The sequence below is a fragment of the Leptosomus discolor genome, chromosome 11 (genome assembly GCF_034619465.1).
Source record: "Leptosomus discolor isolate bLepDis1 chromosome 11, bLepDis1.hap2, whole genome shotgun sequence".
In the NCBI taxonomy this organism is placed as follows: Eukaryota; Metazoa; Chordata; class Aves; order Leptosomiformes; family Leptosomidae; genus Leptosomus; species Leptosomus discolor.
The window spans coordinates 12,267,512-12,291,569 of record NC_141401.1 but is presented as its reverse complement, the minus strand read 5'-3'; the positions used below and the strand labels follow the sequence as shown (position 1 = coordinate 12,291,569).

General features: G+C 40.0%; 1 protein-coding gene across 2 annotated transcripts in view; it reads right to left on the bottom strand.

Annotated features, from left to right (window-relative positions):
* Positions 1 to 24,058, bottom strand: part of FBN1 (fibrillin 1) — a 155,206-nt gene that overhangs the window by 130,302 nt on the left and 846 nt on the right. For both annotated transcript variants that reach the window (XM_086471589.1, XM_086471590.1), the window contains exons 2-5: positions 10,124 to 10,206; positions 9,136 to 9,234; positions 2,107 to 2,202; positions 451 to 546 (exon numbers count right to left, since the gene is read on the bottom strand). In XM_086471589.1, coding sequence (XP_086327715.1) covers positions 451 to 546; positions 2,107 to 2,202; positions 9,136 to 9,234; positions 10,124 to 10,206 — 374 coding nt within the window. The remainder of the gene's footprint in view (positions 1 to 450; positions 547 to 2,106; positions 2,203 to 9,135; positions 9,235 to 10,123; positions 10,207 to 24,058) is intronic.

The window sequence follows — 24,058 nt, the reverse complement described above, 5'->3', positions numbered from 1 at the left end:
TAACCCTAGTGTTAGAGTAAATAAATGGGGATTTTTGCCCCAGGAAAAGAAAACAACATTTGGTAAACCTACCATGAACTGAAGAACTAACACTTAAAATCATACCAATCAACACTTGTGATATTTAAAAATCACAAAAGAAGGTATGATTGAATGTTTGTTTTTAAATTAATGCTGAAGTTTTCTTTCTCATTAAAAATACCATTTTATTTGTGTTATTCCATAACTTAATACCTCCACAATTTTCTTAGACTGGAGTTTTCCTTTCAGTAAAGCTTCCTTACACAGCATTCTACAAGAACATCGGTTCTATTTTACCTTATTCACAGACAGCAATAAAATATTACTATTTAAATATTTTATTTCATATTACTTTTAAAGTATTTTTAAGTTGTTATTATTAAGAAAGTTGGAACATCGATTTTTTTTCCACTGTTTTAGGGCACATACCTCTTTCACACTGGGGTCCAGTAAAGCCATATGTGCAAGCACATCGGTTCGGAGCCACACATCTCCCTCCATTTAGACATCCATTTTCACAGACAGCTGTATCAGAGGGAAGGAAAAAGTAATCTTTATTGAGGTATTTCCAGAAAGACATGAAGGTACGCACTTGACCAGCTGGTAAACTGGTAAAAATGGTAAACATAACAGGACAGGATACTTTATTTTTCAGAATCTGTTTATGATCTTTTCTTACTTCCTGGCCTCATTAGCATCACGAATTTTCAAGGGAACATAATATAAACACAGTAACAATCACAGCTTTTCTGACCTCTCAGAGACTTTCTCTTTGGGATGGCAATACAATTCTGTAACTTCAAAATAACATCTCTTTCAAACTTTCAACAAAGAAACACTGAAATAGTAAAAACTGCAGATAGAAGTCATAGAAGAAAATTTCATCTCTAAATCCTCAAAATTTTTCCCAATTCAGAAGTAAAGTTAAACATTTATTTGTTCCTCTACCATAACAGAAAAACAATCCAGTATTAAATGACTGATTGCTGATGTTAAATGATTCATGCTGTCAACTAGGACAGCAAAATGTAATGAATAACTATTTTGACTGAGTAAATCCAAGATATTTGTCCCCTGTATGATTCTGACACTAGATTCAGAACCCAGTTTTCCTCATCATAAACTTCAAAATCAGTTGCTCTCAAAAATAATCACAAAATATAACATCCACATGAAAAGGGGGCTTTTAAATACAATTTGATGCTTATTGAGCAATATTATGTTTTGTTCTGTTTCACATTCACTTCAGTAGAAAGGTTTCCATTTATTCTCTTTTATCCACTTGATATTTCACAGAGAAGGCAGAAATTCAAATCCTTTTACCATGTGATCCTCTTCCAGATCATTAGGGTAAATTCCTGGTCCCACTGAAGTTCATGTAAAGTCTACCATTGATTCTGACAGAGCACAAAAGGTTTTCATTAAATGGGCTAAACACATTTTCTCTGTCAGACCAATAGTTCACTAGATAGCAACATGACAGCCTTGGTTAAAAGCAGTGTGTATGTCTATAACCTTGCAGCCAAGAAGAGCAAGAGATCACCAGTAAGTTTGGGAGAGATTTCAAGGAGCAGATCCAGGAATGCTGCTGGCTCAGGACTGATTGAGGAAATCAAAAATAGGTCGATCAACTCTAATAAGATAACATCAAAATGAACAAAATTCCTAAAGCATACTAGCTAAGTCTGAAGCAAATCCCTGAAACTGAAACAAAGCTTTGTAAAAAAGCTTAATTTTGTCTATAACATGAAAACTGAATCCCATGTAAATTCTAAATGTATGGCCTATTGCTCCAGTTAGTGGAAAGCTCTAGAGGTCACTGGGAATTACAGTAGTGTGAGAACTACAGGATCAAGTTATATCCAATTACTATGAATTCACATGACGTTTATTTTAATAGTGCTGATCAGAAAGAATTCACTCAGCATTCATTACAAAGTCATGTGTTTCCCTGTAAAATTCCACTGTACCTGATCAAAAACAAGCTCAACATCAGTTGAAATTTAGTGCTGAAGGGTGCCCAACCCACACATTCCAGAATTACTTAACTGTACACAGTATCTACATTAATAAAAGTGTACTTACGCTGTCCACAGTGTGTTCCTGTATATCCCTTCTGACAGAGGCAATGGTCATCACTGCAGCTACCTCCATTCATGCACCGGATGTTACAGTGTTGTACTTGCAAGAAAAAATATTCTCCTCAGTTAAACCAAACCACTCAGAAACACTTAACTGTCTGCTAAGGGATTTTTTTTAATTTTTTTTTTTTTTTTAGGGATTGATTCTAAGAACTAGACACCAGTTTTAGAAACCAAGGATGCATATTTTAGGACAGATACTTAAAACAGCAGTACAGAAAACAATACTGATTTACAGTTCCTAAGTAATATAGGACATGGTGCAAGAATTTGATACCACCCCTATTCACTGAAGTCAAAGGCATTTCATATGAGCATAAATCCACAGAATTTGTCTTCTATCTTGCAATGATGAGAAAAGAACATCAATAAGGGAAAAGTACTAAACTTCTCGCAGATGAACCACCAAGAAGGAGAGTCTGGGCAATGGGGGAGGGAAGTATTAAAGGGAAGCATGTAAGGAAGCTCCTGAAGACAGTCCAGTTCTGCCAACACATGCAATACCAGAAGCTGATCTGCCCAGGTAGGATTTCTTGCATGAAAAGGAAAAGTAACAGAGTGATTTCTTTCTGTATGCCATCTGTGGGCTCAACCCATCTCCAAGTAAAGCTGCTGCTGGCTGCTGTGCTTGGGGGCTGTGGAGCTCACAGACAGCATTTCTTCAGAGCCAACAACCTTCCCCTGCAAGGAGCAGAGGCAGGGGAGCAGCAGCACACTCTTCTCAGCCACAGCCCCACCATTTATAATGATTCATTTGCAGCTTAAGTCCCATAACAGTAAAGCATAAAAGTCCGTGTTTTTTTCCTAGTAATAAGGACAAATATATATTTTTAACTAGAAGCAGGAACAACCTAAAGTATGTCAGGCTCTTCATCAGGCATAGAGAAGCGGGCAGGCCTCCTGACAAAGGGAAGTCCTCCTTACAGGTCCTGCTGTCTGACACAGCTGTGAACTGGAGCTGGCACTCCAGTAAGCAGCCAGGAAACGGTTTCCCTCTTAACAGGAACCACATGAAAGGCTCCTCCCCAAATAAGATTACAGTCAGATCAGCATTTCAGTAGATAGTGATGGAGCACTGGATACCCACATCACACTGTCCGAAATGTTCAGGACTGAAAAACAGAAATTGCATGTCCCACCAGATCCTGTTGCTAACAGGTGCCATACCAACCACTGAATTTTTCCTGTTGCACAAAGCCCTTAAGCATCATTTGGTTTTTTACAGTTCAGAAGTATGTGAATGGAATTTTATTTTTATTTTCAAGTAGAAATAACAATTTTAACATATTGCCTTCTACAGCAATATGAATCCACAGAACAGAAGTTAAACATGCAATTGGAGAAAGGATTTAAAACAATCTAGCATTAAAACACTGGTACTCTTAATTCTTCAATTATAAAGGTCAAAACAGTATCTTACATTTCTTATATGTCTAATAGTTACAATACATCTTTGTTCTACTTTGGAGGTACTTCAGTACTTCAGGCAACAAAAATGTACTGACATTCCTCAACAAAAAGTAAAATTGTCTGCAAATACAGAGTGAATATCTGGTGAAGATTTTTGGACAATGTCCTAAGTAGGTCAGAAAAAGGTGTATAGTTACTTTAAAATGTGTAGTTCGACTTAGCTTTATACAATCTTAGAAAAACAGAGGGGATTACAAAAAGCATAGGAAATGATATCATCTGTCAAGCAGGGAAGGAACTTAAAAACCACAAACTGATTTCAATTAGAGCATGCTATGCCAAGAGCTAATTTCCATTCCCACATGAAGACCAAAACCATTTAAACAGTTTGAACTACATTCGAGATAAAAAGGTTAACAGTAGCTTATATGATGATTTTCATATTATTTGTTCAAGTAAAAGTAAAGTATATTTCCCCATTTTGGGATAAGGAGTGGTTTTACACATAACACACACACACACAAAGTTTCCATAATTTGTCTTACTGCTGCTTAAAGGAACCTTTCCAAGGTAAAATATTTCTTCCTCCTTTTTGAACTAAAATCATTATGGGAGACTGCTGGGACACCCAGTCATCTTTACTAAAACGAGCCATTCAAATCAGTGAGCTTCCTCCCTTACTAGCATGCAAGAAAATCAGTGACACACAGTCAGTAAACTAATCATTCAGTTTCTGCCTTCTTTTGAGGGAATGTTGAAAAGAGTATTTCCAAAATCATACAGACTGTTCTGAAATATTACCCTTCCAAAAGTTTATAGAAACACATGCAAAGGCTGTCTGGAGCTCAGATGATGATTTTAAGAGTGCATTTTTGAAAAGCAGCAATATTAATGCCAGTCCAGAGTCTCTTTTCTCAGCTATATCAACAATCCCATTAATGTCAGCAGAGATATTCCAGTAAATGAAATAACCTGTTCCAAGGTATCACACTAATAGACACCCAAGGAAAAAAGCACAGGAATTACCATAAGGCTGGTAAATCAATGCGTATAGCTTTGTCTTAACTCAGCATGCACAGGAAATGTTAACAACATTAATAAATTATTGCCTTTAATCAATTATTGTTCTCTTTCAGGTCCAATTTGTAAACAGTCTGCACTGGAAACTTCTGAAGTCAAAACAGGAATAACTGCAGGAACATAGCTTTATAAACCTGCAAAAGAGCCAGCGAGACCAAACGCATCCACACATGCTTTGTGTGTGGGCAACATTTGTGTTGTTTATCAAAGTGAAACAACAAGCTGCATGCTTAAGCCTAAGAGTTCCTGACTTTTTTAATAAATTCTCAGCAAAACTGAGTAAAGACTCACACCAAGAGCACCATCACACCACAACTGCTCACAAAACGTTCAGGAGCTCACCAAGCAGATGAAGAGTAACATGCACACTGTCTACTTTGCGATCCCAAACTAAAAAACATGAGGTGTGAGGGGCTGTGATCCTTAGGTGGGAAAACCAGCAGAGCCACTTGCCCAGCACCCCAAGCCGAGGGCGCTCTGCAGGGCCAGCCGGCGGGCACCGGGAGGAGAGGCTGCCTCTCGTCTCTCTGTGCCACTGCCGAGGAAACACTCCCAGCCCCGGCCATGCATGACGCAGGGCTTTGCCTGCCAGGAGCTGTAAACAAGGAATGACGGTCTCATCCCATCCCAGATGCTCAGCGTGCTTTCTCTGTCGAGTGACTGAGTCAGGAGTGAGGTGGCAGCTAGTGCCGGGACAGGACGCAGGACTGCAGCCCTGCACGGGATGCTGAGAAAACCCGCAGCAGCCTTGAAAACTCTGGAAACTGAAATTTCAAGACCTTTAACCACCTCTGACAGCAGCAGAATACAAGGGAAGGGGCTGAGCTCCAGGTTTTACTGCCATCCAACAGACATCTCCCGCACTGCCCCGAGACGCAGGATTCTGGGGCGCAAAGCCAAGGGCCTGGGCTCCAGCCTTACCCCCGCAGCACGCAGCCTCTGAGGAAGACCTCAGTCCTCAGCTGGTGCCTCTGAAGCTGCTACCAGGGGGAGAAAACAGGCCCTATTTTGCACTCAGGTGGCATAACCAGCCTGCCAGGAGGGGCAAAGACACCTGTCCCCACCAGCTGCCACCCCCAGCATGCACCACAGCTCCCACTGGCTCTGCCATGGCTCCCATCCTTCAGAGACAGTTCCATCAGCAAATCCCTTCCCTGTTTAGGCCAGCCCAAGCCATCCTGACTAAAACAGGTTGGAAACAAAACCAGTGGCTGAGCTCAGAGTCACACCTGACCAATAAACCTGGGGGCAGCGAGGGGTGCCTGATGATGAAGAAGAGACCCTTCTCCTCCTCATTCACGCCCCTACTCCCACAGGGGCAGAGCAGCAACTCCAACAACATGGCAGGATCATAGGATACAGCTGCAGCACAAACAGACAAGGTCAAAGCAGACATGGCCCTGGATGGTTTGGGAGGGAGCAGCCACCACAGAGCTGGCACAGCACAGGGTGTACGACATCTCCCCACACATGCACCTGCAACATGAGAGCCACCCACACATCAGAGCCAGCAGGGGTGATGCCTCCACATATGGCAATCTTATCTCCAAGCCTACTGTAAGCATACCCAGAAATTCACTAATTACACAGAAATAACCACTACTCAGCCAGCAAGTTCATTGATGTCACGAAAATCCCTGCTGAGAAAACCACCGGTTGATTTTTTCAACCACGAACCGGATTCCTAAAGCTGACTCGTAACCAGAAAAGTCCCAACAACTGACCTGCGTATGAATCAAACTTGAAGGCTTTGTTTTACTTTCCAATCTGCATTAAATATCTTGTTCCTGCAGACAATCAGTCTATAAGAGCCACCGTGAATCCAGTTTCTACCTATGGCTGCACATGCTGTAAAACCTGTGCCCTGTGATCGCTTAAGTACTAAAGACACATGTAGCTTGAAATACCCAAAAGACTCAGACACATCTCACATATCAGAAGCCATACATTTAATCATGAGAAATCATGGTATTTTCACTCATATTTGTTATTCATATTTTGAATGTGACAAACTTGCATAATCTACTTTTGATATTTTTAATTATTTATTATTTTAAATTAATTTTCTCATTTGTTAAAACGTATAACTAAAGGTTTCATGAATGCGTATTCTAACAAAATATTAACTGTTACCAATGGGAGTTGACAGTAATCCTTTGATGTCAAACAGTATTGTTTATGTTTATGTTTACTTTGTTTCCCAGTAACAGATCTAAGTCATTATGGTCTATTGTGTAAATTCATATCCACGGTTTTTGGCTACAGTGCCAACAGAACAAACGACTTACAGAAAGTGTATGTTCTGTAAGTCCTAATGAGGTGCTGGGTCATAAACATTATTACACAAGAGCGCACAGAGGCAGTGGAGTCTTTTCTTTCTATAACTCAAGACACTTTCGCTTTTGGAATTAGTTTATTGTAATAAATAAATGTGATGTGACCACACACACAAAATGTATCTTAAATTATTGCACTGATTAAACAAGATATAAATAACAACTTTTTTAAGCCAACTGCTAAGTCTATTTGTAAAGTGTTAATACTTATATCATATACTGAGAAACAACATCTAGAAGTGGGCAAATCTACATAGCAATGTAAGGAAAATAATGTCAGCACTGATTAAAGCTTACGATTAGTAGAATATTCATACCTAGGAGAAGTAATTGTCAACAACCAAAACAGCTCTGTCATATAGGCTTTAGAGCTGCCTGATTAAAAACTGTAGTAAAGTCTTTCTGCACACATTTATCTGTGCAACTCCAAGGAAGGCTAAAACCATGGAGGTCAATGGTAGAATATTTCAGAAAAACAACTACAAGAAGAACCGTAACTTGACTCATACTCTATTTTTCTTTTAATTCTAGACTCATACTTCAGTGTGGCCTAAGAAGAAAATGAGGTAATACTAAGGCCCACTTGTTCCTCCCTTTTACAAAGGCGGCAAAACATGTAACAGATGTAGGGATACATCTCTCCTTCTGTAACCTGAAGGGGACTTGGGTGAAGGCCATACTTTCCTTTACTGGCTTACAGGATTAAGGCGTATGCACCTGGTAAAGAAGTAGTGGTGAACTGAGGCAGGAACACACTACCGCACACATTTGTGCAGCATTTGCACCCTTCCTCCTTGCAGTACTCTCTGAGAGATCCATAGCTCCATACCCTCCTTATGCTGGCCTCTCCCTAACAGACATCACAGGAGCCTGAGAAAGGGGTTGAACTACAAAGAACAATATTTACCATTTTAGTACATGCCATTCCATTACATTCCACAGTTGTTATTGTTTTTCCACTGTTATTGCATGAAAAGGATGCTAAAACCACAAGCTGAAGTGGTCAGTTATGTGGGAAAACTCTTATCAACTAGGAAAGCAAAAAAATGGCAAGGTAAAAAATAAAGAGGCAAAGAAGACCACACATTGAGTTCGAAAAGATATTCAGAATTAAAAGGATAACCATTCTGCATAATATTACAGACCTCAGCTGAGTGCATCCCCCACTGACTTCAGTTAATATATTGTTCAGATAGTTATGGGCATTTGTGGGAAACAGTTTCCCCCAGAATTCTTCCCAGAAACTCCACATTTTATATGAAAACCAAAATCTTCTACATTCCAAGAGACAAGCACCACACTCAAACGAGAATACGGTATCTGGCATCTCAGATATGAACTGAGATACTATCCCAAGCAAAATTCTACTTCATATCAGATACTCTACCCATGGTTAGCCATTAAGCTACCCTGTTTCATTGAATGAATTTGATCTCACTTATTTTCTTCTGGATCTTGGGAACCTTCCTTGAAAACCTGAAATCCAAATATTTCTAGGAAAAGTCATCTCTGAAAAGTTTCATTTCCAAAGCATCTGTTTTTTTCTGGTGAAAAGCTGTTCCACTTAAAAACCTTGACCAGTTCTGTATCTCTAGCACCTGCAGAAGTACCACCTGATTAAGGTTAGCAATATCAGATTCAGAAGATACATATGGAGACGGGCAAGGAAATGCTACAACACTTGTAGGCCTACGTATGTAAAACACAGCATAGTGTCTGGTTTAGTAACCCCCAACATGAGGGCAGAATTACAAAGCAAATCAAATACAGCCAATTGTCAATAGTTGTCTCGCTATCATTACAACTTTTGTGCTGTACATGCATACATATCTAGCGTTGAATAGAGGTAAGCCATTTTCCAGAAAACAAGGAAGACCGAAATTAGTGTTACAAACTGGCAAATGAATATAGCTTCCAATAAAACTAATTTGGTTTTAATTTGGCGTAAAAGAGCATCCCCAATAGCCAGTCTCTGAGTCATTCTTCAGTTTCATCATAGGAGGCTACACTTTCTTTCCTGTGGTAAAAGTACGTTTAGTGACTCAGAGGTTATTTGTCTTAAATACTGACCACAAAACTATCTTGCATACCTTAGTAGCTTCACAGACTCAAAAGAGCAATATCAAAGACACAGAAGAAATACTTACTTGATTTTGAACCACAGGAGGGGGCTATCTGACCATTTGGGCATGTGCACATGTTTGGTCTAGAGCAAAATCCATCCCCACAGGAATGTCTGCAGATTGCTATAAAGAAAGCATAAATGCCTTTAAAATATGTTTCAAAAACCCCAAACATAAAAAACACCTGATAGAAAATATGCATTCAGTACCCTAACATAAATACCTACAAACTCGTTAAAATGCATACAGCAGATTGCAAAACAGTTCCTCCTGTTCGTCTCCATCTCTGTAAAGGACAGCTAAAACCTAGACCTTCACAATCTGTTATGAAAAGGTCTGGGAACATGCCACAGGCCACACTAGATATAGGGAGATTTCCTTAGAAAAGTCTAACTGTGGTCCATTTTACCAGACTCTCATGGCACTGAGGCAGCATTACAATACTCCCTTAATTCTGCACCAGACACACACAAGCATAGTAATTCCCATCTGACAGCACGTTGCCTCAGTATCTCTGCGGAGGGTCTTACCAGCCTTAGGCAAAGTGCCTTTAACAATTATTTCTGGTACATTGTACCATTACATACGAATACGCATACAGCACTATGACGTCTGTATGCATATATTTCAGGCACACGGTCCAAACAAGCAGAGTGAATGTAGCTGCTGTCCCAATGCTGTTGCCTCCTTCCATTTACTTAAATAGATTAACATATTCCACAGCTACTCGCTCCTGAAAGCCCACATAGCCCTTGGATCCCTTTACCACAGACTTAAACAGAACATGTGGATGAGATTAATCCTTTGTTAAATACTAGTATCACATCACTGTACTGTAGCCCACAAAACTTTGTATACTAGCTTAATATATTTTAAATGGTAAAGAAATGATGTACAGCTGCTATTGAAACCACATAGAAACACATTTGAGTTCTGGTATACAATTAAAAATACTCTGACATAGAGTGACAAAGATAAACCTCAGCCATAACACAGAACTGGATTAACTTACGGACTATGCATTGGTTTCCCCCAGGTAAAGTTTTCCATCCAGGGCAACAGTAAGCATTGTAACGTGATCCACACACATTTGGCCTGGAAAAAAAAAAGGACGAACTCTTATTTTTACTCAGAAATATGTTTTAAAAGTAGAGGTATAAAAATGAAAAAGTAAGTCACTGCAATATACAATTCAATAATTAAATCTAGAAGTGTTGTATGTTTTTAGCAGAACTGTATGCCTTCAGTGGTTGGGTTTTTTGGGTAACATACACTTTCAGAAACTGAAGATTACATTACAAACACAAAATCAAATCAGTAACATCTGAATAACAGCAACAGAATGGGCAAACCTTGTCTCATATCACTCCATACCTGTAAAAAAGCAGCATACAGGGGTTTTGAGCAACACTCCCATTTAAATACAAAATGAGGGCTCACACCTATCATCATTAGTGAACACAGAGGAAATCCAGTGCTCTTTGAGTGATAATTTTTAAGCTTCATGGTGCTTTCTCTTCTTTACTGTATAGCACTATTACTGTTCTGTTTTGTCCATGAGCAAAACCATGTACGTATGTGAGTGAAACATGCCAAGGATGACATTAGCCAACTAAGTGAGCCAAAATATGTAAATGCTTCATCAGCAAAAATTACTTACTATCAAAAATATCAAGGATGTGGGTGCACTAGAGAGACAGGCTCCTGTGAAATGAATATGAAGGGCCTACTGCCCTTCTTAAATCATGGATCCACAGCAATTTTTCTTTCCAACCCATTTCTCTCATCTATACTTACGCTTTCAAATAACTGTATCACCAGAGTTTACAATGAAAGCTGACAGGACATGACACTACTCCTACTGTGGTTTTATTGGTAAAAATAGAAGAGTTGAAACGGTTCAATGCCCCTCACAAATAATATTTTTTTAATCTATCTTGTCCTCTTTGTTTAATGCATCTATCCATGCAAGTAAAGTTAGTAAGAACAGCTTCAAAAATGGGAAAGTGTGCCTCCTTTTGTTGTATGTTTAATAATATTATCAGAGGAAAATTTTACAACCTCTCTTAATATTGTGAGCAATTAATCAATAGATTAATGCAACTAAAGCTAGCTATAAACTTGTACTTCCTAGAAACTGCTTTATTAAAAGACTGTATACAGATCAGAGACAGATTTAAAGTGTTTATTGTTTTAGGAAGGGTTTTCTATTATTATTTTGTCCTTGGTCTTTCAGAAAGTTCTTCATTGCTAGTATTGCAATGTCTAAGTAAACAACAGTTACCTCATATGGTGAGGCAACTTAAGACAAACAATCTCAACATATACAAACATTTATTTATGCACATTTTCTAACTAACAAGACTTTTGTACTGTATTTATTTAGCAAACTGCATTGTTAATGCCATTTCGAGTATTCTGATTACACCAACCTCAGTGTCACCTAGCCTTTTCACTAAGTGCTCGGCCAGAAACTACTTAAATCAAAGCAAACACTACCATTACCTTCCACTGGTCCTGCATAATTACAAAGTGGCAACCAAGGTGAACATGAGCAACACAACTGGACTTGTTGCAGGGCCGTTTGCCCCTCCTGCAACCGGTGTTACAGATTCAAAGTCTTATTCATATAATTCCAATGTATTCAGTTTTAGTAATGTCAGCTACTTCCCTGCAGGGCTATAACCATGTAACTTTCCTAGAGTTCCCTGTTCATCAATGCCAAATGTTACTCCACGATCATCTGCCAAGTAAGACTGGCAAGCAGACAAGTGAGATTGCTTTTCACCTTTTCCAGTCAGAAGAAATAATGGAACTTATTAAGACAGACAGAATGAGTTTCTTGCTACCTGTTACAACCTACAGGCATAAACCACCCATTTCCAACCCGAGTTGGTAAGAAGCTATAAATGGCTGACCATAAAGTGATGTTTAGGTACTCTGCCAAATTTCAGGCTCAGCAAGTACATGGCTTTGGGGACCATCTGGTCCAAGTTAAGAGCCAGCAGCAGATTTCTGTGCCACTGGGAAACCTGATTTTTAAAATCTGTTTCCAAAATGAGGCTCTGGAAAACCTAGATCCAAAAACAACCATTAAGCCAGAGACCCTGGGAGCCTTGAAGCTGTCCACAGGGAAGGCTAACCCGTACACCCAAGAAGCTCCAACTCGGACGGCGTGCTTAGCTTTTGGGAAAAAAAAAAAAAAAAAAAAAGAAAAAAAAAGTCATCAACTGCACTTCATGGAACAGTTTGAGCCTGACAAGTGCATTTTCCAGTGGAACACTTTTTCGTCAGAAACCTGCTGTCTAGCTTATAAAAGAAACCTATATTAGAGTCTGAACATTACTTCTCTGAGAGGGAGGAAGTGTTCTTTACCTGTGCCTATCTGTAAAATGTCTTTAAAAATAATTAATTTTTAAGGCTAAATTCATTCATATTTATGAGGTGATCAGACACTATAGCAATAAATCCCCATAAATAAATAAATATTCAAGGCATTAACAACTTATCTCATGTAAAGTCATGGAAAATATCAATCAAATTGTAAAAGCTCTGTTGTGGTACTTACTTTAAACAGTTACCCACTGTTGTGTTTAATAGAGCATATTCTCCTGCTGACATTATAGGCTATGAATACTAAAGAAGCATTATATATTCTTATAAAACTGCACTACAAACAAGAGTTCAGTTATAAAACCTGATTTGTAACAATAAAATAAGCAAAAATGCATCTATATAGCCCAAGCCACCTGTGGTGCCCGCAGCACTTTCCTCTCACTCCAAAACCCAGAGGAGGGAGAGAGCATCTCAGGAACAAAGCTGTTCCCACTGTAATTTAAAAAAGACAAGTATTTCACTTCATTTTACAGTCACTTATGAACTTGTAAAGTATAAAAGGATTTCTGTAATGGTATGGTGCTGAGACAGTATGACTGATGCCCAGAGTTTCATCAAAGATGTCCAAAGTAAACAAGAAATTATGTCTTTGATTAATGATACACAAATAGAAGTTCAGTAGCAAAATGAGTTGAATAATCATCAAAAGGCATTAGTCATCAACCAGAAAAGTCTTAGAACAGCAGTGAGAAAAAAAAAAAGTTAATCTGGAAATTCTGATAACTAACGCTTGTCTGGCTGACAGCATCTGGTTGCACCAAACTAGAAGATATTCTTCTTCAGGAACAACTGCAGGGAATCTCCACCCCCAGTACGAAGTAAAGCTTTGTCTGTCTTTCCACCCATGGGGGGATGGGCTCCGCGCAGGACTGCAGCATCAGCTCCTTCAGATGGATACACATGGTCCTGCCCCAGGTCAGCGCTGTGCTACCCCTGGGCTGTGGCTGCAGCACAGCCTCTGCCCATCACGCATTCTCAAATAAACGGTCTCCTCTCTCCACAGGGCAATGCTGACACAATCTCATGGAAACGACCAACTGGGTCCATCCCTCCCTTGCTACTTCTGCTCCCAGTGCCCCGTCTCAGCAAGGATGAATGGCTGCCTGGCTCTCCCAAATTGCACTCAATTACCCTGCGACTGGGGGCGGATTTGTGGAGCAGGCACACAAATGTAAAACGATGAGAAGCAAATCATGCTAAACTTGGCAGTGCCTTCTTATCAGATATAACCCTGCAGCGAGGGTGCGTGGCAGCCAGAGAAGTGAGGGAGATGCTCAAAAGCCCTGTGTGAAGCTGGCAGCAGGGAACACCGCCCAGCCCAGGAACAGTGGCAGCACCTTCAGCTTTCCGGCAGTCCTCTCCAGGGCCCCGGCAGAGACACAGTCGGAGGCCCGCGCTGTGGCCTGCCCGGGGGCTGTGCTAATTCTGTACATCCCCGCTCTGCCCTGCCTGTGACCCCTCGAGGAAATTACAGCCCTCTCCCGAAGAAAGCGTTGCCCATCTGCAGCTCCCACGGGAGGAAGAGTTTCTGACATTGCTGTGAGCAAGGCTTCAGGCAGAAATTTTGTCAGCAGCACTGCCATGCACCGGCCAGCCGCTGGCGTAACCCAGGCTGAATCAAACCCAAAGCGTGGGTCTCAAATAAATTAGACAGAGAGACCAGACAGAGTGGGCAGAGAGCGGCTGAGAGTAAGAGAAACAGCTGATCACCAGTTACAGCTGAGCTGAGACAAAGGGATACTGGGAAGGGTTTCTAATTGCTCCCTCAACTCACTTTTCCTCTCCCTAAGAAAACACACAGGGATTCTTTCTTGCAAGAAAGTGTTTAATGAAGGACTTCTATTAACTATTTGGCTGCAGCAGCTAGCGTATATTTAACATAAAGTAGGGTAGGGACCCAAATTTCTGGCAGAAGTGATACAATCTAAAGCAACATCATCAGCCAACAGTTCTTTTGAGAGAAGCCTTTGCCTATTTTTCTTCTTACGTGAGTAACACTGGTACCTGCTAAAACTGTACCCAGAATTATTTGTTGATCGCTTCCACAGAGAATTGGAGTGGTGCTTCCATGCTTGCATTGGCAGTTAAAAAGAATGACAAACTACACCTGAAAAAATGGTAGGCTGGTCTTAAAAACGTGGTTGTCCAAGTCTGAATATAACCAATGTACTAAGAAATAGTAGCTAAGGCTCCAGAATGTGAAGAGGAACAGCTTCTACTAGTCATTTTCCAGAGGCACATTATCAGATCTATACCTTTTGCTGTAAAACAGCTTTATGTACCTTCCTAAACTTCTCAGCATCTCAGAGTAAACACTAGAAGCATGGAGTGGCCCAGCTCTGCTGACTCCACTGAAGCTTTACTCAGCTTTCCTACTGAAGACAGGATTTCTATCCTCAGAGACACTCCAAACCTTAGCAGACATAGCCATGAGCAACCTGATTTCACCCTGCTCTGAGCAGTGGTTGGACCACATGGCCTTCCAAGGTCCCTCCCCACCTCAGTGACAGAAACCAGGTATTTGGTGCACAAATTAGACATCAATACCAAAAGCACCTCCTTTTGCTGTGCTGGCGCCTGCCCCCTCCTTCTAGGAGCAGCAAGCAAAGCAGAACTGGGAAGGAAAGGTCTGGTTCCCAACGGGACACAGCAGCTAACAGCTACAGCACGTCACCACCAGCCTTCCCAAGCCACCTGCAGCCCTGACACATACTTCTCTGCCTGTAAGAGGCAAGTGAAGAAGCCTGGCTGTCCTTCGACCTCACCACTTCCAGTAAGCACATCCACAAACTAAGACTTAACCATGTGGATGGGCTACAGTAAAAAACACAGGCACAGGTCTGCATTTAACACACTTAAGCCTCATTTCCAGGTGTCCCAAATACTTTAAACAGGGATTTCTTCTCTGTTGTTTAGCTAAATATTAGAAAACAGGGTATTTTTAGTCACTGTACCCTGTTTCATCACTCAGTGAAGATTATTAAGAGGACTCTTGAAGCTATTTATTTCAATTGTACAAAAGGAAAATCTAGGAAACTATACACTCTGAAAGCAAACACAAAATTTAGCTTCTATTATCCCATAAGGGATAAGCATGCATTTTTAAGCAAAATATATTTTTTACATGCAAAGGACTGCATCTGATGTACTCATTTTTACCATGCAATAAGTAAGCCTTGATGTTTGTGCCATGCAGAGAGCCTAATATGATAACTATTTCTCACTCTGACAGTAAGGATACCGCTGTCCCAGAATCCTGGCTCAGTTCAACTAAAAAAAATAACATGCTGAGCAGCTCTATGGGTATCTCTGGCTCCGGCCTATGTGCAAGTCAAGAGTTCAAAATGACATGCAAGTTTCCTGCAGCAACACTGAACACTTCTCTAACCCTAACTTCCACCACACTGTGACAGCTAAATACAGCAATTCAACAACAGCATTTGACATTAAGTTAATTCCTCCACACTTGCTCTGAAAATCTGATCGTGTCTTTTGCAGGACAGGCTCATCCAACCTGACAGCCAGGCATTGTTCTCATTCATAGCCAGGGACAGACGCGTTTCTGGCACATATTCCCTCATTGTTCCACTTGAGAATGTCAGTGGGTCCAGTTTGACACCCAGTCTACACGGCTGCGTAAGACATGTGAAGCACAAGTATACCACCACAAAAAAATATATCTGCTGGGCGAGACAAGCACATCTGGTAAGCAGGAGAGATCCAGCAGGTACTTTCTTAAAAATAAATAAATAAATACATAAAGGTGCATTCAGAGGACAAGAAATCATAGCCTTTCTACCCTGGTAGCACTGAATAGCATGCCATGGGAAACAGATAAAACAGTGGGCAAGGGCAACGCTTAGCTCTCCAGATGTCAGTTCCACCTGGAGAACAGGGAGAGACCAGTTTACACCTCCTGCACCACTTCTGCACTCGCCGTGTGCCTGCTAACAGCTATCGATGGTGGCAGACCTCTCACGATCTCCCAAGAGAGCGCACGCAGGCAATCTCAGGAGCTCCGCCAGCCCACATCGTGCACTGGGCTAAGCAGTTAAGCAATGCCGTTAACTCGTGTTTTAAAGTGCGCTCCCTTAGGGTACTGGAAGATTTACTTTAGGTAAGATAGCAGTGTTTCTCCTCCTTCCTTCATAACACACTGTATCCGACCCTCTGCTTCCCTCCTTGCTGGGATAGTGATACCTTCCAAAAGGCCAGTTACCTGCAGGTCTGCCACAAGGCAACAGGAAAACGCTGTTGATATAGATCCCACTGTTTTAGTTCACCTTGTCCCTAGCAGCCACTTGTAATTTACTCTGTATACAATGAAGAGAAAAAAATGAAATATCAGAGGAAAAAAAAGAAGGAAGGAGAAAAGAGACAGGAAAAAAAATGTTCCTGAAAGGAAGCAAATTTTAGTTTGAAACCTCAGCTGAACATCACTGGATATTCTTATGTCCTGCAGCAAAACATGAGAGAGAGGAAAGCTTGAAAAAGAGGATGAAAATGATTAAGTCTGTAGACAAAAGAACTGCGGCTTTCACTTGGTATTTCTGAGGCTTTAATGGTCATGAATCATTTCACAAAATGAGAAGTAGAAAGGAAAACAGATTCTCCAGCAAGTCAACATTCAAAATAATCTTCCAGATAAAAGCTAGAACTCCTTCATACTTCAGGGAAGATCTATAAGCAAAACCAGAAGCCACAGGTTTTAATTTAACAGGCTACATTTTACCTCCCAATGTATCTTCCAAAGAAGAGCCCAGCTTCACCGAACTGTCACAAAAAAAAGCAAAAGATTCTTCTCATGTCTCTATGTGCACACCAACCTTAGCATGAATGAGGTTATTCAGTAGGTCTCAAATCCTTAAAAAAAAATAAATTAATAAACCTGAAGTGGGAAAGTCAGAATGGATGAGAAAAAAAACAAAGGAGACATCCACAATACAAGACCAAATAGCTACAAACACATTTTCCAGCACAGTGTGATGGTTAATCAGAAACACTCCAGGCTACAACCGTTCCATTCTACGAAAATATTTACCGGGTCTGGGGAGTAAGACCAAAGTGACACATGCATCTATATCCTCTTCATCTTTTGGTTTCAGCAGGGAGATGAAGAACAGGAATGAGACAGAAGGTGACCTTATTGCAAAGTGAAAAAGCTAGCGACTAATTTCTTGTTATTTCCATACATACACATTCAAAGATGCCTAGCTCCTAAAGCCTTGTCTTAGTAGAAATGGCCTCCTATTAGCCAATGTCCACTATGCTTCTACCAAGAGGAAGTTTTCCTAGTGATCCATGTGGCTAAATTGAGTCTTGCACTTTGGGTAGTACTATTCTAATAATCACAGGCTGCTGAGTCCATGAACATATTTAAAGTGACCCTTGTCAAAACTTGTATGGAAGCTCATATATAAAACATTCAAGTTCACAGGATGGAAGACGAATGACAATGAATAAGACTGTCCTAAGTGAGCAGCACTGCTGAACACACTGCAGGAAAGGAAAACAAGCATACAGGAAAACAGAAGCTGCAATTTTATTCAATAAGGATCACTGTTAATAAAGCTGACAGATGGACTGTCCCTGCCAAACCCTAATCCAGCAATCCTCTCACTGCTCCCAAATAAACTGAGAGCAGCCCTATGCTTACTTCAGGTCTGCATCTTCAAGCCCAGTACAGCCCCAAAGGTTCTGGCACAGCAGTTGAAGTTGCACACAGAGTAGCAGCTTATCGGGTTAACAAGGCAAATATAGCCATATCAGACTGAATCTGGTCAACAACTTGTAGAACCACCACTGAACACAAAACGTATCCCGTGCTGGCTAACAACAGGGGAGAAGTCTACTTTGATAAACCTTGAGTGGGCCCTTGATTGAAGAAAGTGCAGCTGCAGTTAGCATCCCAGCCACGTGCTGGAAGCTTCTTCTGCCTCCTTCAAACAATTCTCTCAGGAAACCTGCACTGCAACATGCAAATTACTGTACCCTGCTGCAACCAGACGCACTCCCTACAGGTGCTGTTCTTCCTCCCAACCCTTTATGCCTCCAGTTTCTAAAGACGGAACACCACTTGGCCTCCCTCGATAAAAGCTGGAACTAAACACCAACAAACTGAGATCAGAAAGTCTCCAGAAAGGCAACACCACACAAAAGATTAGACAATTCCATCACAAAACCACAGAGGAAAATGATTACCTGGAACATGAGGAAAGAAACAAAGCTCAATCCATGACAGCTCTTGTTTCCCGAGTAAGAGTTGCAGCATAAATCTGTTTCTGACCTGCCAAGCAATTAAGTCATAGCCAGAGTCCCTTATACAGGACCCCTCAGGATGGAGGACAGCAAGCTCCCTTCCTGTGATGGAACATAAAGTGGCAAACCCAATGTGAAATTCTCCACTCGCACTGTACACAAAGCACAAACCCATCACAGGCCAGCTGTGACCTGTCCTGCAGCATCTGGGTCAGCATATCAGGCCAGTCTGAGACAGCTAAGAGCTATGCAGGCCAAAATAAAAAAATAAATTAAATAAATAAATAAATAAATGAGGAGAAGAAAGGAAAATAATTACATCCAATTCTGCCCTCCTGATCTTCAATGTGTCACCTTGGCAAAGTGGTGCTTGGTGACAGGAAACCTGCTTCATCCGAGTCCCCCAAGCCAATCTTACAGTATTTCCAAAAAAAACATGTTTCACACAGTGCATCAAGAATGCTGCTATACTATTAATTATAGCCTTTTTCCTCTGCTTGCTCTATTTGTGACTTACTATCATCAAATGGGAAAAAAGTATTTCTCTAATGTACTTTTTTTGGGGCGGTGGGTGGTCTGATGCAAATTTGAAAACCATTTGTGTCCAGCTGCAATACAATATGAGAAAAGAAGCAGTGGGGAAGATTGGCTAAGCGGTTGGTAACAGAATCGCATGTGCCTAAGACACTCACCAGTGAAAGGGAGACCCACCAAAAGTTTTAACCACGGGACGGTTTGTCACTGACATGCCCACTTAATCCTGATTCTGCACTATGAACTATGGCAGGCCCAGAAGTCTATCCCATAAGTCATAAACCAGAATTGGGATTAAGACCATGCCTTTTTTTAAAGAGATGGTGTCCAAACGACAGGATTTGGAAATCTAGGTGGAGAGTACAATGACTACATAGGCCTCAAAATTATTTACTTTTTACTGGTTTTCTTCAGGCTGAAGAATAACATAGGACTATAATAAGAATGCTAGCATCGGAGCTTTGCATTGCCACTGCCTCTGGATAAAGCAATCCAGTGCAAGCTATTGTCAAACAGCTTTCATTAAATGCATTTTTAAATTTCCATATAGTATTTAAACTAGTATATTCTAAAAGGTAATTAAAACCTACTGTGGCAGCCAGAGGAAGACGTCTATATGATCAGAACTGAAAACAGAATCACAGAATAGTTTGGGCTGGAAAGGACCTTTAAAGGCCATCTAGTCCAATCCCCTGCAGTGAGCAGGGACACCTTTAGCTGGATCAGGTTGCTCATATGTTATTCCCTCTTTAAACATTAGCCCTTCAGCACATGTTAATAACAGCTATTGCCAGCCACAGAAGAGATTCTGTGCTGGCTTCTTGCTTGGTTCTGTCTGCTTTCCCTAGCCCTCATCCATATATCCTGCTCCCCAGAGAAAGTCACACCGACATCAAATCGCATCATACAGTCCTACCGAAAGAAAGGAAACATGGACATGAGACACAGTGCCAAGTGCTATGAACTCATTTCACTCAAGAACTAGATTTCCAAGGATAATGCGATAACAAAAAAATAGTATCACAGCCATTGGCAAATAAATTCAGAGGTGTGCAGAATTTAACACTACGTATAGCTGCCAAGGACTTCAGGTTTTAAATTAGGATGCACTGGCATAAAAGTTCTTCATCCTCCATATAGGCTTTTCCCTCTAGGGCGCAGCGGACTGGAAGGAGGTCAGCCGTGCCGCCTGGACACCAGGTGAGTGCTCCAGCAACTAGCATGTATTTTTAATTAAGATTTTATTTCCCAACTATTCAGGCTGCCTCCTGCCCACAGAGTGATACTGACAAGGTGTGGCACCAGCAGCTGGCCAGAGGTGTGCAGGCCAAAAGTGGTAAGAAAAATGTTTGAGGTTTTCAAGTATAAACCAATATTTACCGATATGGAAAGTCTGCTTTTCTTCAGCAGGCTTTTAGTGGTAAATATTGGTTTAAAACAAAAACCAGAAGCCTTAATTATATAGTTGAATACTGGAATTATGTTATAGATTTATAAGATCTATTTTATTTCAGGGAGCAGTGATGCCTAAAAAGGGTCACATGCCACCAAGTTTACTCAAGTAGGCGTATTGGTAAACCTGTGGACTTCATTTGGGATGACCAAAAGAAATTGGTCCAAAAAAAAAATCAATCCCCGGTTGAATAGCTTTAATCCAAGAGTTTTATGAATCATTTTGGAGCCAACTACTCTGTTCTGTAATATTCACTATCATTTCAACTTAACAAAAACAAAGAAATTAAATCATTCTTGCACAAATGCATTTAATTAGTGTCTTAATTAGAGTCATGTCACAATTCAGCTGTCTTGAAGAAATTTTAGCTCTTTTAAAATTTCTGCTGAGCTATTTGTTAGGCAAATAATTGCTTTCTTTGGCCATTATACTAAGAAGAGACTAATAAATATGATAAACATTGCTTAAAATATTAATAACTGACTGATGCTCATTAGAGTTTGAGGTCTTTGTCTAGCATCATCAGAAAATGGGAGATCCTAATTAATTCTAAGACCTTTAAGCACACTACTTCTTGTGTTCAGTCAAGCACCAATCAAATCACCAGTAAATTCCTTTTTACTTTATATTCAAATGATTGAAACACACATAAATGGTTGACTTCAAGCATATATTGTTTAGAAAGAACTTTCCATTCATGGCAGTTCCACTGGTCTTGTTTCTTCCGAAGTTGATGCCACATTCTTAGGTGTTTAAGAGGTAGTAGGATAATGGTTTGACGCCTTAGAATTCAATACATTAACATTTGTGTTAAAGTTTTGGGGATTCAGAGAATGTAAGTGTCTCAGTAACAGCTTACTATTTCAACGTGCTGAATCACAATGGATTCCAGCAATATTTCCATGAATGGACACTCTAGTTATATTTTGAAATAATTACTGCCTTTATTCTGATTGCTTTCTGGTCACTTTGAGGTACCAGCACATAAATACACGTTGCCTTAGACCAAACACAGATAGCATTAAAGGACTTCATTGCTAATGCCTTCGTAGCTGGACCAATTTAAACTACATAAACAGCAAGCTTAAAGTCTTAAAATGAGTACATAAGAGGCATTTCCAAATAATTTATAATTATTAAAGTTAAAATATACTTCTAGAATCATGTTATATATTCGGACAGCTCAGTGGCATAAACAACGACGCAAAGGTCACAAGGACAAAAGCAAACATCTCCTGCTCTCAACAGCTTGCAGTAAAAAATGTTAAGTGGGAAAAAATCACAAGAATTGAAATGGATCTTAGGCTTCTTCATTTTAACATACACGACCAGTATTCACACAGAGACTAACTTCAATAGTTTTAAATACTAGAAGACTTTCAATGGTCATTAAAATCAAACACATTAAAGGTCTGAAAGTAAAAGCTTTTCTCTAAAAATGTATCCCCAAGCTGCTACAATTAGAGCAAGAGACCATTGCAGAAAGAAAAAAAAAAGGTCTCAACTGCAGTAACACAAAAATAAAGTTTCCCGGCATCTGTTACGACTTGTGTTACAAGTCTCAGATTCCCAAATATATTTGTACCGATGAACAAGTTAAAAAAATAGTATGTCTTCTTGTAAAATCATATTTTGAGTGTTTTAGTCCTTCAATAACAGTGAATTCTGCTTGTCTAATGTATATACAGTTCCTGTAGATTCAAAATATGTTTTCCATCTGTCTTTCCAAAGAATTAGTTCCAACCTTGTCTGTTAAAATGACAATTCTTTTTATTCATATTGTACAGTACAGTACCACACCTAAGGAAGTGCTCATGATTTCTAAACTGGAAATATCCAGCAGAATTCACCCAATGATGATGATGACGACTGTGTCTTAACAATCTCCTCCAAGCAATTTGGGAACTCTACACTCAGCCTCAAATGAGAGTTTCAGAAAAAGGTCTAACAAGCAACCAAACTAATAATTCATTCTGTCTTTACTGTATCTCAGATCATCTGGCAAATTATTATATCCTTGTTAAGAACCTTCTTCCCAAGGGCACTCATTCGGATTTGTAATATTCCCAATAACTGACCGAGACATAAAATACATAAATTTGATACTGCTATTATCTCTCGATTTGCAGATTACTGAGTGTATAACACAAGATAAAAGGGAGAATCATTGCAAAGTACATAAAAAATGGAAGGCTTCAGTTAAGCATAAGAATCAACTCATAAGACAAAGTACTTCCCCTAACCCAGTTTAGGTTCCAAAAAGTTAACACTTGGAATTTAACACTTGGAATGTCTTCTCCTGATGCACTATTATCACAGTCTAAACAGTGCAGCTTTAGAGCAACAGCTACATTCACCAAAGAAATTTTATCCTCAGCTAATGTGCCTCTAATTCCCACCATCAATGTGGGATGTCAGCACATGTGTGCTAGATGGCATACTCTGTTGCACTGATCTGAAAATGGTATTTGTCCGTTTGATACTAACTCAGAGTTCTATAATAAGAAAGTTTATGAAAACATCCTGAAGAGTAAAGGTACTTTCTGATAATTTTTTTTCCTTATCATCTTTTATTGCTTGCAATTAGTCCTACAAACTTTACTATATGCCCTCAGCTCCTAGTTTTTGTCACAGGAAGGATCTACTTTGTCCACCTATTTCTCTTATGACAAGGTATAAGGAAATGAATTAAGAGTCTGACCCCACAAAATCAGATCCCTGAAAAACAATACCAATAGCTTACATCCATTTTTCCAGCATGGGGATCTAGAAACATAAACCTTTTCCAATCAGACAAGCACAACAAAAAGCCAAGATTGCAAATCTGACTATAAATAAAAAGTACTACACAAGCATAAAGAAATTAATAAGAAATTAAAACATATTCATCAAGGCCTCTAGAAATAAAGTTGTAATAGCTCCTTTTCTGAGGAAACCAGGAAAAGAAAGAAAATAGCTTGCATCCCTTACTGAAGCATAACTATCTCCCTATAACTTTTGCTGCATTTGCTCTCTGCCTGATGAGTGATAAATCTGGCTATGGGATGAAAAGGTGCATTGGACCACCTGAAAAAAAGAAACCTCTTTTTTCTTCCAATATCACAAGCTTTTCAACCTTCACAGGGAACTAAATTTTCAACTGCACTCAGGCACAACGCCTTTCAGCTGACTTGACAACTATTTTTGCATCGGAAAGGTGTTCCATTAGAGCTGGGAAAACAGTGTGCCTGACACAGATTTACCCTTTAAAAAACTCATTCTGCTAAGCACATACCACAATGTTTCAAAATGATTTTAAACTCTTGT